Below are 17,656 nucleotides of genomic sequence, written 5' to 3' on the forward strand. Positions count from 1 at the left end.
AATTGCTGTAGTCATTGTCAGTTCTGAAATTGTGAAGATAGTTGTACATGTCATTTCATATCTGAGCACAGATTTATGCTTGCAAACACATACAAGTCTACTGCATACTAAGAGCCAGATTTTGCCTTTGAATGCACACATGGTTTTCACTGACTTACATAGCATTTGATGGGCAGACTCGGATTGTAATTCTCTCATGTGATTTTCAAAGGCTGGCATGCATTTCAGTTGCACTTTCTCAGAGTTTAGTCATACATCCCTTACGATAATAAATAATAAATAAACTTTTAATTTTTAAAGCCACCCATGCCTGAAGGCCCCTGGAAGCCTGAACAAAATGAATTAAAAAATATAATTTGCCAAAAGTAGGCAACATCGCAGAATACCTCCTGGAGCATGAGCTAAGCATTATGTGGGACTCATTAGCTTATGTAAACACTTTGGACCTGATTTTCACTTACTCATAGGCTCTTTACTGCACTGACAGTGCAGACGGGCCTTAAAGTGAGTGAATGTAATTTACTCCCACTGCCAGAACAGTGTAAAGTGTCTTTAGTGCAAATGAGACTCAGACCTTTTCTTTCTGTAATAGGTCTGTTTTCCTAGAAATTACTTATTTTGTAAGGTAACTAAAGCCTAGCGTTTAGTCAACTTTATAATGATTAGTAAAAATAATACAAAATGTTTAGAATCTTCTGTAACAGCCTTTACAATCAGTTTTCAAATACTGGGCCAAACTAGTCCCTGGTGTAACTGCACTGGGCTCAATGGAGTTCAGAACCATAGATGACTCTGTCCCATTCTTGCTAACTGGTACACTTTCATATAACACAAAACTAATTGGCTCCTGGATTATTAAAGTGAATCAAGACAACAGCATTTTACATCCCATATTACTTGTCCTTTATAGCAGTTCCATGCTTTCCAGTTTATTTTATTTTAAAGTTGAGCTAGATCCTAATATTTGGAACTGGTAGAAATTTAGCAAGAATTCATGAATTTCATGCATTGTTTTCTACTGGAGCTCCAATGCTTAAGGAACAGAAATATAAGAAAATATAACTTACTGTAAACTGTTCATGCAAAACTCTACTTTGACTTCACTGGGAGTTCAGCTCCCAGATGGAGGAGAGGGGATTGTGTAGAAGGCTCATTTCTACAGTCCCTGCTCATCTAAGGAACTACACAGAATCCCAAAGTCTTCAGCTGACTTTACTACATAGGCAGTGGATCTGCTATGACACAGGAGCTTTGAAAGTGACATGCTCTAAATTTTCCTGCTAAATTTTTAAAACTGACTCAAAGTCAGATAATGAACCTAAGATTTTAATACAAACAGGTATTTAAAAAATAAACAAACTTATTTATTTTCTTTCCCAAGAAGTGGTTTTTTGAAGACTTAAGGAGTTGACCTCAAGGGGAGTAAAAATGGCAGTTTTCAATACTAGTTTGTTTGCAAACAGGCTAGGAGCGGAGTTGGAATTCACACACTGTAGGAGAGAACATATCAGTTTAAAAGATTTTGCTATCAGCATCTCTGGTACTGCAGCATCAGCTGCTGTTGCTGTAGTACTAAAACCAGTTACAGATTTTAGGCTCCCACAGGGCCCTAATGTTGATCTGAAGTGATTTCATACTCACAGGAAGTGAATTAAAAAAAATAAAAGATAATACATGCAAAAAACACCCACAATTTGCTAATTCAACATGAGGACTGAGATTTTTACATGGACAAAAGTTAGCAAATTTTAAGTGATATTTCCCACATGATCCATAACTTAGATCTCTAGCTTATGTGTAACATTTCCTAAAATTTTCTATAATCATAACTTTATTGTCATCTTTGTGTGGATCAGAGGCAAAGCTGAATCCAAAACGAGAGATGTTTTTGCCTTGCAGTGAAGTGAAAATTAAGGCAGATGTTGACTTTTAAGCTGTGGTATGTGACGTTTTAATGGCATGCGATAGGTCTTTCACTTTATTGGGAAGCATGAAACATGCCATCAAATGCTGCAAAATACTTTGCACTGATTAGGAATGCTATATTACTGGGCTATGCTGTGGTGTATTTTGTGCTTCAAAGTCACAATTATGATATGAAATTTGGGGATGAGTAAGGAGTGTTTGTGGTAGTGAAGATTGTAGTAACTTTTGGGCAGTGTATACAACAGCCTGGACATGCATATTTGATCTAATCAGTTTGGGCCTTGCTGTTTCAAGTGAAGACTGCTTATTCCTCTCATGAGGCCTGATACGATACAAAGCCTACTGAAATCAGTGGGAGTCTTTCCACTGACTTCAATGGGGTTTGGATCAAACAGTTAGTGCTAATCATACTTATTATGCTAGTCTATGTCATCCTCCATAAAGAAATTATTAGGGGATCAATAGTGGATTATACAGCAAGGAAAAGTCACATGGAAGACAGAGTTAAAAAGACATCCGACGGAGTCTTGACCCTGTACCTGTTGACATCAATGGGAATAGGATCAGGCCCATGGTCAGATTTAGGGATTAATTATTGACTGTAGGCCAATTTATCCCCTACTTCAAGTTTCCGCCCCAGAAATGTGTGGAAGGAGATAATTAGGCCAATGCTACATGCTCTTTTGAAGGTACAGTAGATTAGATACTAAACAGAGGGAGCACGGGCTTTGTGTCGAACAAGAAGTAACAGTTTTTTTCCCCTCTTGAATCTTGCAGTATCACATAGAGTGGGTGCCCTTCTGTGTGTCGTCTTGGACCAACCTCTTTGCTGATGGCATAGCTCCCCTTGATTTCCGGTTTCCATCTGCAGAGCACTAAGAACTGAGTTTTCTTTCCCGTTCCACCATTGACTCACTATGTGACTTTTGGCAAATAAACAGAAAAGTCAGTTTCACTTGTGTTTGCAATCAGTTTCCAGGTTCTCATGTATTAGCTGAGTGCTGCGATATTTGGGCTGAAGAAACTGCAGGAAAATATTTATTTGTCTAATAAACACTATTTCCTTGGTTGGCAGTGTTGCTGTAGATATGCCGATCTGCAATAAAATTACAGGCCTTCCCCCATACATTACCGCTGCTGCAGAATTAACCAAACTATGACACAGAATTATTTTAGCCTTCATGGAGAAATCAGCCCTGAAGAGCAGCAGAATTTTGCAAGAAATTACAAATTAAAACAAAAAAGTTACTTCTGCCAGTTGTTACAAGCACATGATCTTAGGGCGTTTTGGCACTAAATATTTTCATTAGGATGAGCCCTTAGGTGTTTATTTGGCATTGGGTTATGAAATAGCAACAAAAAGTAGAAGCTGGCTTTGCTAAATGCTTTCCTATAAGAAAGGCAAATGAGATTTTTTTAGATTGTTTTACAAGTGGGACTTACCTCTGGTGAGCATTTCCAGAATCATTGCTATCGCAGGAGGTATTCCTCACAGAGCACAACTCTGCTGCGTAAGTTCCGTCCCTTTCAGCAGAGTCCTCCTGACCATTCACTGGCTTGTCTTTCAATTTCATATTGTCATTTTGTGAATCCAAAGATACGACATCAGATGGAGAACTCACAACACCTGAGTCTTCAGTGGTGTCTTCTGATGCAAAACAGCTGCTTACTGATGTTGTCTCCTCTACCTCTGATAGTTCCAAAACCATATCATCCACAACATAAATATTATCATGTGCGAGCTGCAGGCTCTCTGAATGAAATACAGTAAAGATAGTTAGCTAAAAATCACTGCTCATGCTTAGATAACTGAAAGAACATAGGGTGAAATCCTGGATACACTGAAGTTAATGGGAGTTTTGCCACTGACTTCAATGGGTCCTGGTTTTCATCCTTGATATAAATACTAGTTTGACTGGAAATGAATGGAAATGCCACCAGAAACAGCAGACCAGAAACAGCAGACATTTGATAAAGATGACCTACAAAAGGAAAAAAAAAGGGAGGGACTTTGCCTATCTTTACTTCCTGAAAGGTGGTTCTCCTCTTGCATATCCCCCTGCACATTTTTTTCCTTACCATTTTTCCTTTTAAAATGTCAGCAAACTCAAGTCTGTCTCCGTTTATTTTGAAGAACTTCTTGGAGGATTATAGGAGTGGAAGCTTTCTGCTCCTTCAAACAAAGGGGCAGAGCTATGTTAATCTTTAACAAAGAGAACTACATAAGAGCTAGGTATTATTATTAATTATTATTATTATTAAGAACAGAAAACCCCAACATTTCAGTTTTATAAAGAAGCAACAGGGAACACACACAATATTTTTCCTTTTGCAAGTCAAACTTTAACCTTGTAAAAGATGTAAGTGATGAGACTTTTAACAGACACAGTATAATTGTTAACTCAGTACTTCAATTAATTTCCTATGCTTTTTCCCCCTTCTGTAAGCGAAATATATAATTTTTGATTCCCCCAAAGATATATACAAATTTGGGCAATTTATTCATGTAAGGGGAACTCCCACTGATGTCAACAGTTTTGATGATGGGTTGGAGGCAGATTCGAACAGATTTCTTTCATCAAAAGGAATTAATATTATATTTATAGATTAGATAAAAATGTCTGCTATGACCTGATCCTACAAATATTTATGATTGTGCTGAACTTTAATTATGTGAATACTCCCACTGGTGCCAATGGGTCTACAATGATGGGTAAGAGCAAGCACACGCTTAAGTGTTTCCAGGATCAGGGCCAAAGACTTAGAAATAATATATGATCCGCAAATCAGTAAGAGGAATACAGACAAACAACTATTTCATCTGTTTCGTTACATTTTGAGCAATAGTATATTATTCCTGAGGGTTTTAAAATATCTATTAGTCAACTGAGGACCACTTTGTGTAAGAAAAAAAAAGATGTATCATAGAAATGGAGCTTTAAATAAAATATTTATTTTTAAAAGATTTATCTTAGCAATGAAGCTTCAAATAACATTTAAATCAAATCAAACCAAAATTCTCTTTGGCTGAGTTACACAATGCCATTAAATACTGAAATTGATTTCTGACAGCAGAAACAATAAAATCCATAGGGTTACAAATCATGATTAAAGCTATAAGTGCTGTCAAAACATATTTATGACTGAGGCTGCTGCAAAAACTCTACTGCAAGTTTGAGGGGGATGTTACTCAGTTTTGTTAACCTTATTTTCTATGATGCTAGCTCTTGTTTTTCACATTTAATCAAAGATTTTATTCTATTTAAAAATCCTGTTAAAATATTCTTAAAAAATAAATAAGAGGCAGTACATTGATTATGGTATGGTCATGGTATAGGAAAGTGTTTAGAAGAGCATCAACACATGCACAGATCTGAGAATAACCATAGTACATAATCACCAACACTGAAAAAGGATAACATGACCAGAAAATACACAATAAACAACCACCACCATACTGTTTGTGCTGCTTGGTTTTCAATTACATTGAAAAATACAATTATTAAAGCTATAGTAAGAGAAGAACAGATCAGAGTGGAATACATTATAGTGAAGTAAGAAAGCAATTTAAAGAATGAAGCAAACAGAGTGGCCTTTGGTTTAGAAGTAATGCACAATGCAATATACCTTGATGCATGAAGTTCTGTATGTGACAATAAAATGGCTATATCTGTTGCCACAAACATGCCATAAATAAGTCCGATCTGCTGCTGCCAGAGCTGTGCATGCTCAGTTTGCTGCTTTAGCGCAGCTGGCTGGAGTGATCCCATCCCACCCCTGCAATATGTGTCTGCCTGTGGAATTCTCCCCTTCCTCCTCTGTGTCTCCCAGCACCCCCACCTTTCCCCCCACCCAGCAAATGTCTCCTGATGTGGAGAAATGGGTCTGAGACCTCCACTTGCCAATATCATCCAGCAAGTTGCCCAGTTAAGGGAAATGTCTTGAGATCCCCAAAGCTCCCACCCCATACACTGAAAAACAAAATAAATAACCCTCCCCCAAACCCCTAGGCCCAAGTGAGAATTGAAACCAGTGTGTAAGCCTTTGACTCCTGCAGGCACACGACTCAATGTGAGGACTTCCCCCCCCATGGTCATTAAACTGCAGTTCTACTCTGAAAAGTGGCAGTGTAAAATGGCACCTTCCTATTCAACAAGGAAGGAGTAAAGGTATGATTGAAGTTGCTTCTAAAAGAAAAAAACCCAGATGCTTGTTCCGTTCTTCCTCTTATCACACCACTCCCAACAAAACAGCAAATATACAGCCACATCCTGACATCCTTACTCAGTGGAAACTGCCACTCAAGTCACAATTATAGACTGAGTAAGGACTTCAAGATTTGGTCCATAGATAATAATTACTACAGATAAATTAATGTTGCTGAAACACTGCTGCACTCTGGAAGGCTGTCTATACTAATAACTATACAACGGGGCCAAACTCTGCTCTCAGTGACATCCAGCTTCTCCACGAACTTCATTTGGGTTGTACCAGTGTAACATAGTGTAGAGTTAGGCCTGCAGTTGATAAATAAGCATTAACATTTCCTACTGTGTGCCATGTCTTTTCTAACTGGAATTAGACGGTGCCCAGCAATGCACAGCACACTTTCTCACCTACCAGGTTACGGACTCTGGAAAGCCCAAATGTGTCTTGTAACACAGATCTGCCCTGCCTAGCAATAAAATGCCCTGCCACTGCACAATTAGGTCAGTCACAAGTTACAGACTTTTTTTTGTTTTGGTTTGGTTTTTTGTTTTGTTTTTAAGACTGTTTCCTGTGATCATCTAGAGGCAAAGAGGAGAGTAGCTCATCAGTCAGGAATGTGAGCTCTTGCTTAACACAAAAGGAACCTTGTCACTCTAATCTCAATACCGTGTAAGTAATTAAGATAACACTAAACTCTGAGCTGAGGAGAATCAGATAGTATACCTATAAATGAATGTTTTTTGATATTGCATGTATATATATATACACACACATTATACACACATACAATATATAAAATACATACAGTGTCTACAGATGGGACAGGCATCACTTTCAGTTCTATCCTGCCTGATTTACATTTTCCACAATTTCAAACTGATTATTAAATTTAATATTTTATGAGTGACAGGGGATATATCCTGTTCCTAGATACATTGATGTAAGCCCGGAGTATCTCCACTGCATTCAAATGAGGTCAGATTGAGGCCCCAAGACTTTAAAACAAGCATATCCTAAGAGTATGAGCCTGCACTCACTGAAGCCAATCACAAAACTCTCTCAATGGATTCAGGTTAAGCTGCTTTATTTTCCAAATTACGTCTTCTGTTTTTATGACATTGCTGGTTTACTGCCATATCCAGCAACGATAGAAACAGCAAATCAAAATGCATTTTAAAAGAGGAAATTGTTGCTTTAACCCCTGTCTAGTGAATAATCAGGGCTCTGTAATAGATTTACAAATGAAACGTTCCTTTAATTCTTCTCAGTACTTGCTCTCTGTGCTAACAGGGCAACCATTATTTTCAGATTTCTTTCAACTGCTTGTTTCACTGCCAAATTTTCTCTTTTCACAGGGTGAAATCGTTTTGCTATACTGGTTCATTACAGTATTTTTGTGAGTAATAATAATAAAAAAATTACCATATGTTAAACAACACTGAATTCTTATAATGGCCCAAATATTACAACATACTTATTTTAGTGACAGTGCTCAAAACCTCTAGTAAGAGATTTACACTATTGAAGAACAGTTGCTCTAATTATTAGCAATAGTCATTAAAAGCTGGACATGGGTCACACAAAAAAGCAATATTTGAAAAAATTTCAGTAGTATATTGTCAAGAAAGAAAATGTACCCTTATAAGAGGCAGGGCAGGTGACACATCAAAAATATAGTCTATAATTCATTTTTATAATGATTACAAGAGATTATGAAAATAGGTAATACAAGGATCACTGTAGCAATTTTCATACAAGATGGACATTTTCTAGAAAAATTATTTTGTTTTTAACAATGGACTAAAAACTTAATGCAAATATAATTGGGAAACCAGTAGCTCTCCCTAAGCAGAATTAGCAAAAAAAAGTATAAGGCAAGATGGACCAAATTCTCCCTTGAATTATGCCAGTCCAGGCCCATTTACTTCAGTCAGGTTGCCTAATGTAACTGAGGGGAGAATTCAGCTGATGGGTATCTCTACACTTTGGGTACGTCCAGACTACCCGCCGAATCGGTGGGTAGTAATCAATCTATCGCGTCTCATCTAGACGCAATATATCGATCCCCGAACGCGCTCCCGTTGACTCCAGAACTCCACCAGGGCGAGCAGCGGTAGCGGAGTCGACAGGGGAGCCGCAGCCGTCGACCCCGCGCCGTGAGAACCCGAGGTAAGTCGAAATAAGATACGTCGACTTCAGCTACGCTATTCCCGTAGCTGAAGTTGCGTATCTTACATCGACCCCCGCCCCAGTGTAGACCAGCGCTCAGAGTGACAGATGTGATTCCTAGCTTGAGGAGACATACCCACAATAGCTCTGATTGCAGCAGTGTGAACGGCAGAAGGGGCTAGCTGCCCTGAATATGTACCTGTCTGAGATGCTAGGCACACCACTCTTGCTGCCAGAGCTGTGCTCTATTTTTAACATGCTAACTCAGTCAGAGATAGCATAGGTATGTCTCCTCAAGCTGGGAATCAAGCCCTCAGCTTGAAGTGTAGATATATGTGTGTGTGTGTGTGTGTAATTGAAAGCCTTGCAGAACTCAATCCGTTTGACAGCTCTTCTCAGTAACCACAATATATATTTATGTTCATTCAAATGGGCATCAACAGAAGGAACCCAGATCCAGCTCTGAGGCTTTACCTCGCCTTGTGGTTGCTCTACAAGGACTGGGGTCCATGGGCCAGGAGCAGGTACAGATTGTTGCTCTTCGCTAGGGTGACCAGACAGCAAGTTTGAAAAATTGGGACAGGAGGTGGGAGGTAATAGGCACCTATATAAGACAAAGCCCCCCCAAAATCGGGACTGTCCCTATAAAATCGGGACATCTTGGCACCCTACTCTTCATAGTGCAGTCCCCCTTCCTACTCCAGAGCATCCTAGTGTAGCATAATGCTGGCCTACTCAGGATTAGTCTGCATGTTGTGCATGGTCATCTCCGCACGCTTTGAGAGCTGGGGCTCAGGGACACCAGCCAGAATCAGAGCCCATGGGAGTGCAGCTTCTGCAGCTGTGATTATGATCTGGAGGCCTCCACATGAAAGGCTTTAACCTCTGCAGAGTGTCATACACTTCTGTACCAGAAATGGACTAGTTACAGAGTTTGCTTACATGCACCAGATGTGTTCATCATAAGATCCTTTGATGCTATGCCAGGTATGGCTGAGGTTCATTTAAATAAAGTATTTTACACATTGCAACCTAGTGGCTGAACAGTACAATACAGTTTAGCATATTACATCTTCCTCTTTAAGTTCTTCAATCCTTCCATTTACAATATGTACACTATCATGCGGTCTTTGAAGTTTAATCCGTTAAGCATCTCTGAATTGTGCTGGTTTTCTAATTACACAACCCCAACATGTAACAACTTAATCATCTGGCTGTCCATTAGTTGCAACAGCTGGCTGTGGTCATCAGTTTGGAATCCTTGAGTCTTCTTGTTTTGCATCTGCCATCTGAACAGTTTGCTCTGTTGATTGTTCTTTCTGAGGAACAAACTATAGATGTTGACGGTTTCTGTTGAACGCTCAACCACATATGACCTGGGCACTGGATTCTTTTTCTTTACGACAGCTGGAGTTGTTCATCCTTTTTCTCCACCCAATTTGACATGACCACAGTCACCAGGTTCTAGATCTGTCAGTTCTCTGAGTGATGTCTGTTGTAAAAGCGTTCATAAGCTTTTTTAGTCTTTTTGTCCAATTTGGCTACTCTCTTCATGTCTGGCCAGTTTGGAGATAGATTCTTTTCCAAAGTTGGAACAGTAGTTCTGAATTGTCTTCCCATCAGCAGTTGTGCTGGACTATATGCAGTAGCCGCTACTGGTATTGATCTGTAGCTTAGAAGAGCAAGGAACGGATCTTCATGCTATAGGATTTTCTTGGCTGTCTGTACAGCTCTCTCAGCCTCTCCATTTGCTTGCAGGTAATGTGAGCTGCTAGTAATATGATCAAAATCATATTTTCTTCAGAAGAACTTAAATTCTGCTGCAGTGAATTGGGATCCATTGTCTGTCACTGGTTGTTCTGGAATACCAAAATGAGGAAAAGTGCACTTCAGTTTCTCAATAACACTGAAGCATGTTATGTCTTTCAAGTACATTATTTCTATATATATGGGAAAATAGTTCATGATGACCAGGTAATGATGCCCACTGAATTCGCATAAATCTGCAGCTAGTCACTTCCAACATCTGTCTGGCAGAGGCATCTTTATTAAAGGTTCTTTGTGTTGTGTTGGTCCGTTAGTTCTTCAATGTTCACATGCAGATACTTATTCTTTATGTCCTTGCTGATGCCCAGCCACCACACTGACTGGTTGGGCCATTTACGACATCTAGTTAATTCTTGATATCCTTCATGGATGAGGTTTAAGATTTCTCCTCTCATTTTGTTTGGAATTACAAGGTAATTGCCTTTAATCATGACTCCATTTGACTTGCTTAATTGTCCACATATTGCAAAGTAGTCTCTTGTCACTTTCTGAGCCCTGGTCTACACTACAAGTTTAGGTCGAATTTAGCAGTGTTAGATCGATTTAACCCTGCACCCGTCCACATGATGAAGCCGTTTTTGTCGACTTAAAGGGCTCTTAAAATCCATTTCTGTACTCCTCCCCGACGAGGGGATTAGCGCTGAAATCGACCCCGCTGGGTCGAATTTGGGGTAGTGTGGATGCAATTCGACGGTATTGGCCACCTGGAGCTATCCCAGAGTTCTCCATTGTGACCGCTCTGGACAGCACTCCCAACTCAGATGCACTGGCCAGATAGACAGGAAAAGCCCCACAAACTTTTGAATTTCATTTCCTGTTTGGCCAGCATAGTGAGCTGATCAGCACAAGTGAGCTGATCAGCACAGGTGACCATGCAGAGCTCATCAGCACAGGTGACCATGGAGTCCTAGAATTGCAAAACAGCTCCAGCATGGACCGAACGGGAGGTACAGCATCTGATCGCTGTATGGGGAGACGAATCCGTGCTATCTGAACTCCGTTCCAAAAGACGAAATGCCGGAATATTTGAAAAAATCTCCAAGGGCATGAAGGACAGAGGTTATAACAGGGAACTGCAGCAGTCCCGTGTGAAGCCTACCAAAGAGCCAGAGAGGCAAACGGCCGCTCTGGGTCAGAGCCCCAGACATGCCGCTTCTATGATGAGCTGCATGCCATTCTAGGGGGTGCCCCTACAACTACCCCACCCCTGTGCTTCCCTCCTCCCCAACCCCTCCTGGGCTACCTTGGCAGTTATCCCCCCATTTGTGTGACAAATTAATAGAGAATGAATGAATTTGAAACAATGACTTTATTGCCTCTGCAAGTGGAGATCAAAGGGGGGAGGGGGAGGGCGGTTGGCTTACAGGGAAGTAGAGTGAACCAAGGGGGCGGGTTTTCATCAAGGACAAACAAACAGAACTTTCACACCGTAGCCTGGCCAGTCATGAAACTGGTTTTCAAAGCTTCTCTGATGTACAGCATGCCCTGCTGTGCTCTTCTAACCGCCCTAGTGTCTGGCTGCGCGTAATCAGCGGCCAGACGATTTGCCTCAACCTCCCACCCCGCCATAAACGTCTCCCCCTTACTCTCAGATATAATAACGATGGGAATATTGGTTTCGCTGAGGTCTAACCGAGTCAGTAAACTGCTCCAGCGAGCTTTTAAACGTCCAAAGGCATATTCTACCACCATTATGCACTTGCTCAGCCTTTAGTTGAACTGCTCCTTACTACTGTCCAGGCTTCATGAGCCATGGGAGCAAGGGGTAGACTGGGGTAGGTGCAACTGCACGGTGCTGCCGACTGGGGGAGCAGCCTGAGGCAAAAGCCTCCAGCTGGCATGATATTCCAGGCAGGACTGAATCTCCATTAGACAAAACTTAAAGAAGAGAATGACCTGGAGTCATTCACATTTTTGTCCAGGTGCCCCCAAACGACCTCACCGAGGCCGGCCAGGAGCACCCATGTCTGCCCAGGCGCCCCCAACCAACTTAACCGAGGTCGGCCAGGAGCACCCATGGGATGATGACGATGGCTAGCAGTCGTATTGCACCATCTGCCGTCAGCAAGGCAAAGCAAGGGAAGGGGATGCTGCTGTATAGCACTGCAGTACTGCGTCTGCCAGCAGCACCCAGGAGACATACGTTGACAGTGAGCTGAGCGGGCTCCTTGCTTGCCGTGGTATGTCGTCTGCACGGGTAACCCAGGAAAAAAGGCGAGAAACGATTTTTTGCTGTTGCTTTCACAGAGGGAGGGAGGGAGGGAAGGGGGCCTGACGACATGTACCCAGAACCACCTGCGACAATGTTTTTGCCCCATCAGGCATTGGGAGCTCAACCCAGAATTCCAATGGGCGACGGAGACTGCAGGAACTGTGGGATAGCTACCACAGTGCAGTACTCCGAAAGTCGACGCTAGCCTCGGTACTGTGGACGCATACCGCTGACTTAATGCGCTTAGTGGGGACACACACAATTGACTGTATCAAATCAATTTCTAAAAAATCGACTTCTATTAAATCAAACGAATTTCGTAGTGTAGACATACCCTTTAGATACTTGGGCCAGCCACCCCAATGTAACTTAGAACTTCCTGAAGTTGAGTGTCTGTGAGGTTGCTTTTTGAAGGTGGTGTGGTGTCTTTTCTGACAATGCTCTGCATGCATTCATACCATCCATGAACACCTTTATGTCATCTTAGAGTTCACAGGTAACTGAGTGTGATGTTGGGCTTCTTGTGAGCGTCTGCTTCTATCAGATTTTTCCCAGGAACATATTTAACAATTGGTTAAATGGCATTAACTGTAGCAATAGACGTTGGCATCTCAGTGGTGCTTGATCCAGGAGTTTTCCATTGATGAGGGTTACAAGCAGTTTATGGTCTGTTATCAGTGAAAAGTTCTCACAGATATCTGTAAAAGTTCTCACAGGTCCATACTCTTACCAGGCACACCTATTCAATCTGTGCATACTGTTTTTCTGCTACCGTGAGTGTGCAAGAACAAAATGCAACTGGCTTCCACTCAGAGCCATGTTGTTGCAACAACACACCACTTACGCCATAGTGCATCCGCACTGACCCTTGTGGATTTGTTCACATTATAGTACTTGAGAACTGCCGCTGTTGAGATCATTTCTTTTATCTTTTTGAAGGCAATTTCTTGATTTGGCCCTCATAGTCGAGAAATGTTGGAATTTAACAGTTCATTCAGTGGTTTTGTCACTGTAGAATTATCTTGTAGGTATTGACCAAGGTAATTTACCATCCTCAGTATATGTCTCTATTCTGGTACATTAGTTGGTGCATTCAATTCTCAAATTGCGTTTATGTTCTCAGGGTTACGTTCCCATCTTTGTTTATTGTTTTTCCCAAAAACTCAATTTGGGGTAAGTGGAAAATGCATTTGTCCTTGATTAGCTTCAGTCCAGAAGGTCTGATTAGGTTTAGGACTTCATTGAGGGTCTTGTTGTTTTCTTCCATCTAAGATCACACATGAAAACTACCATAGTATGCCAACATTTTTATGGCTGACTTAGAACAACGCTTCCTCAGCTCTCATCCCCTAATGCCCCTACTCTACTTGCGCTATATTGATGACATCTTCATCATCTGGGCCCCTGGAAAAGAAGCCCTTGAGGAATTCCACCAGGATTTCAACAATTTCCATCCCACCATCAACCTCAGCCTGGACTAGTCCACACAAGAGATCCATTTCCTGGAAACTACAGTGATAATAAGCGATGGTCACATAAACACCACCCTATACCGGAAACCTACTGACCGCTATACTTACCTACATGCCTCCAGCTTCATCCAGACCACATCACACGATCCATTGTCTACAGCCAACCTCTAAGATACAACCGCATTTGCTCCAATCCCTCAGATAGAGACAAACACCTACAAGATCTCTATCAAGCATTCTTAAAACTACAATACCCACCTGCTGAAGTGAAGAAACAAATTGACAGAGCCAGAAGAGTACCCAGAAGTCACCTACTACAGGACGGGCCCAACAAAGAAAGTAACAGAATGCCACTAACCATCACATTCAGCCCTCAACTAAAACCTCTCCAGCGCATCATCAAGGATCTACAACCTATCCTGAAGGATGATCCCTCCCTCTCACAGACTTTGGGAGACAGGTCAGTTCTTGCTTACAGACAGCCCCCCAATCTGAAGCAAATACTTACCAGCAACCACACACCAAAAACACTAATCCAGGAACCTATCCTTGCAACAAAGTCCATTGCCAACTTTGTCCACATATCTATTCAAGGGACACCATCATAGGACCTAATCACATCAGCCACACTATCAGAGGCTCGTTCACCTGGACATCTACCAATGTGATATATGCCATCATGTGCCAGCAATGCCCCTCTGCCGTGTACATTGACCAAACTGGACAGTCTCTACTCAAAAGAATAAATGGACACAAATTTAAATCAGACTTCAAGAATTATAACACTTAAAAACCAGTCGGAGAACACTTCTACCTCCCTGGACACTCAATTACAGACCTAAAAGTCACAATTCTTCAACAAAAAAACTTCAAAAACAGACTTAAACGACAAACTGAAGAACTGGAATTAATTTGCAAACTGGACACCATTAAATTAGGCTTGAACAAAGACTGGGAGTGGATGGGTCATTACACAAACTAAAAACTATTTCCCCATGCTAATTTCCCCCCCTACTGTTACTCACACCTTCTTGTCAACTGTTTGAAATGAGCCATCCTGATTATCACTACCCAAGTTTTTTTTCCTCCTGCTGATAATAGCCCACCTTAATTGATTTGTCTGGTTAGAGTTGGTATGGCAACCCCCATCTTTTCATATTCTGTGTATATATCTTCCTACTGTATTTTCCACTCCATGCATCTGATGAAGTGGGTTTTTGCCCATGAAAGCTTATGCCCAAATAAATTTGTTAGTCTCTAAGGTGCCACAAGTATTCCTCGTTCTTTTTGCTGATACAGACTAACACGGCTACCACTCTGAAACTCCATTTGTGTTTGTTAACAGTTCTGCTATCTTTCTTTGGAAAATTTCAGGTGTATTGGTAATCCCAAAAAGTAAAGTAATCTTTGAAAGAGATGTGATAAATTAGGATGTGATAAATTTAGTCAGTTTAGCACTGTTTTTGGCTAAAGGAATTTGCCAGAATCCACTCAAGGCATCCAGTTTGGATAATACAGTAGTGCCTTTCACTCTGGAGAGAAAATATTTTTCTCTCTCAACTGCTTCATTAAGTCTTTTAAGATCCACAAAGATTCATATTTTTCCATTTTTCTTTATAACTGCTACCACTGGGGCACACCATGCTGGTGGCTCAGAGATTTTCTCACTTATGCCAATCTGCTCCATTCTTTTTAACTCAGTTTCCATTTTATGAGGTATTGGCATAGTAATCCTGCACGCTGTGTGTACCTGTAAGATTCAGCATTGTCTCTTAAGATTATTTGTTCTGGATTGCCTTTCAAAAATCCAATATTACCAAATATTCACCACTGAGTTCTTCTACCTTTCTCATTAGGCCCATCATAGCTGCCTCACTGAGGCTGAGAAGGCTGTTGGTCTGTGGCCATTTGATCACATACACTCTGAATCCATAGCTTTTTTCTTGGTAAGCTGATTCTGTGGTGAACTGGCCCATGCAGTTCAGAATACCTCCAGGGCTAGTCAGAGCTATGTCAAGTGACTTCAGCTCTGGGAGGGATTGAAGGTGATTGTAAGTCCCTTCTGAGATGACTGTGACATCAGTTCCTGAGTCATTTTTTAAGTAAATAGTCTTGTCATGAATATTCAGTTTCACTCTCCAGCCAGGCTCTATCTCATCACAAGAAACAGATCCCAGAAACTATGGCTCTTGAAGGTCTATAGTATGAGTGGAATCCCTGACAGCTTTGGTGCAGCAAACAGCTGAAAATTGTCCATATTTCATGCATTTATTATACTCTGTGCTTCTGGTTGGACATGTATTATCTCTTGGGATATGACTTTTTCCACACATTGTGCATGTAGGCTGGAATTTGTCCCTGTTAGCCTGTAATTTCTTTCTGCTTGCCTCAGGGATTTTATGACAATGACTTTTAACACTCAAGTGTCTCTTTATAGTTTCTAAGCTACTTTCAGGTTTTTCAAGTTTGTCAAGGTTTTGCTGCCTCATCAACTCAGACTCCTTTGCTCTCTGTATAGCTGTGGCTAGGGTTAAATCTCTCTTCAGTTGTAGCTGCTGTGAAAGGTTTTTATCTGTTAATCCAATATCAAGCCTCCGTCTTATATTTTCATATTTTGCATTCCCAAAATCATAGTTTTCAGCCAACATATGCAGAACTCTTATAAAACATTCAGCATTTTCTCCTGGTTCTGGAATTCTCTGATGGAAACATACTCTTTCATAAACCATAATTCTTTGAGGTATACAGTATGCATCAAACATAGCCAGAATCCTTTCATAGTCATCTTTGTGACTGTCTTCAGTAAAGTCAAAGGATTTAAAGATATTGCTCTTCTTGTTTTCCCAAAGCATATGTTAAAGAAGATACCTGTATATCACAGTTTTCTTTGTGGAATTTGTTTGCCGTTTGAAATCTTGCAAAATACTACTTCCAGTCGTCCATTGTGAAGGTTTGTCAAAGGTGAAGTTCTCTGGGGCATTCAAGAGTGGCATGTTGATGAGACCCTCCAACGTTTGTTGCTTTGTTCCTTCCGTCTGCAACCTTTGTTGGTGTTTTCCTTCTGTTTCTGTTATTAGTTTACTCCTGACATCATGTCATGTACTTCTGTGCCAGATATGGACTGGCTACAAAGCTTACTTATCATACCAAATGTGTTCATCATAAAATCCTTTAATGCTCTGCCTGGTATGACTGAGGTTAGTTTAAATAAAGTAGTTTTCACACTGTGCCACCTAGTGGCTGAACAGGATAATACAGTTTAGCCTTCCATTACAGCTCTGTCCCAGGAAACAAGTGGGTTTATAGTGCTGAAGCCTCAGTTGGTTTCGTGGGATGAGGAATGGGGGCTATCTTTGCTACAGATGTGGCACGTGCAGGGAAAGTCCACAGGGCTTAATCCTGGGTTGCAGCTACAGTTCTGGTGTAATGGAATCAGTTACACCATTCCGATTGAATGGTGGTGTGTGTCAGATAGCCACAAATGCAGATACACAGGTAATGGGAGAAAGACCCTTCAACCATAACCCAATTCCCATCCCTCTCTTCATTCTCTTGTGTCTACAGCAGCCCAGGAGATATAGTAGTCCCTGAACAGATCTGGTCACTGCTATTCAGGGAATCTGGAGAGCAGCACGAGATGAAGAAAGTCAGTTGGCTTTGTGCAAAATAGACATAAGCAGTTCCTAACTAATGTGCAGAATAAATTGGCAGAGAAAAATGGCACTTAGGGAAAAAAAATCTCACTTCCATGGCACAAGCTACAGTGAAATTCCTCCAAACAGGGCCGGCTCTGGCTTTTTGGCCGCCCCAAGCAAAAAAAAAAACAAAAAAAAAACCGGGG

General features: G+C 41.1%; 1 protein-coding gene across 3 annotated transcripts in view; it reads right to left on the reverse strand.

Moving 5' to 3' along the window:
• LOC113406994 (protein cordon-bleu-like) overlaps positions 1 to 17,656 on the reverse strand; it is a 237,895-nt gene that overhangs the window by 26,755 nt on the left and 193,484 nt on the right. For all 3 annotated transcript variants that reach the window (XM_026654020.1, XM_026654019.1, XM_026654021.1), the window contains one exon: positions 3,370 to 3,679. In XM_026654020.1, the coding sequence (XP_026509805.1) occupies positions 3,370 to 3,679 (310 nt within the window). The remainder of the gene's footprint in view (positions 1 to 3,369; positions 3,680 to 17,656) is intronic.

This window comes from Terrapene carolina, unplaced genomic scaffold (genome assembly GCF_002925995.2).
Source record: "Terrapene carolina triunguis isolate 2854851 unplaced genomic scaffold, T_m_triunguis-2.0 Scaffold179, whole genome shotgun sequence".
Lineage (NCBI taxonomy): Eukaryota > Metazoa > Chordata > Testudines > Emydidae > Terrapene > Terrapene triunguis.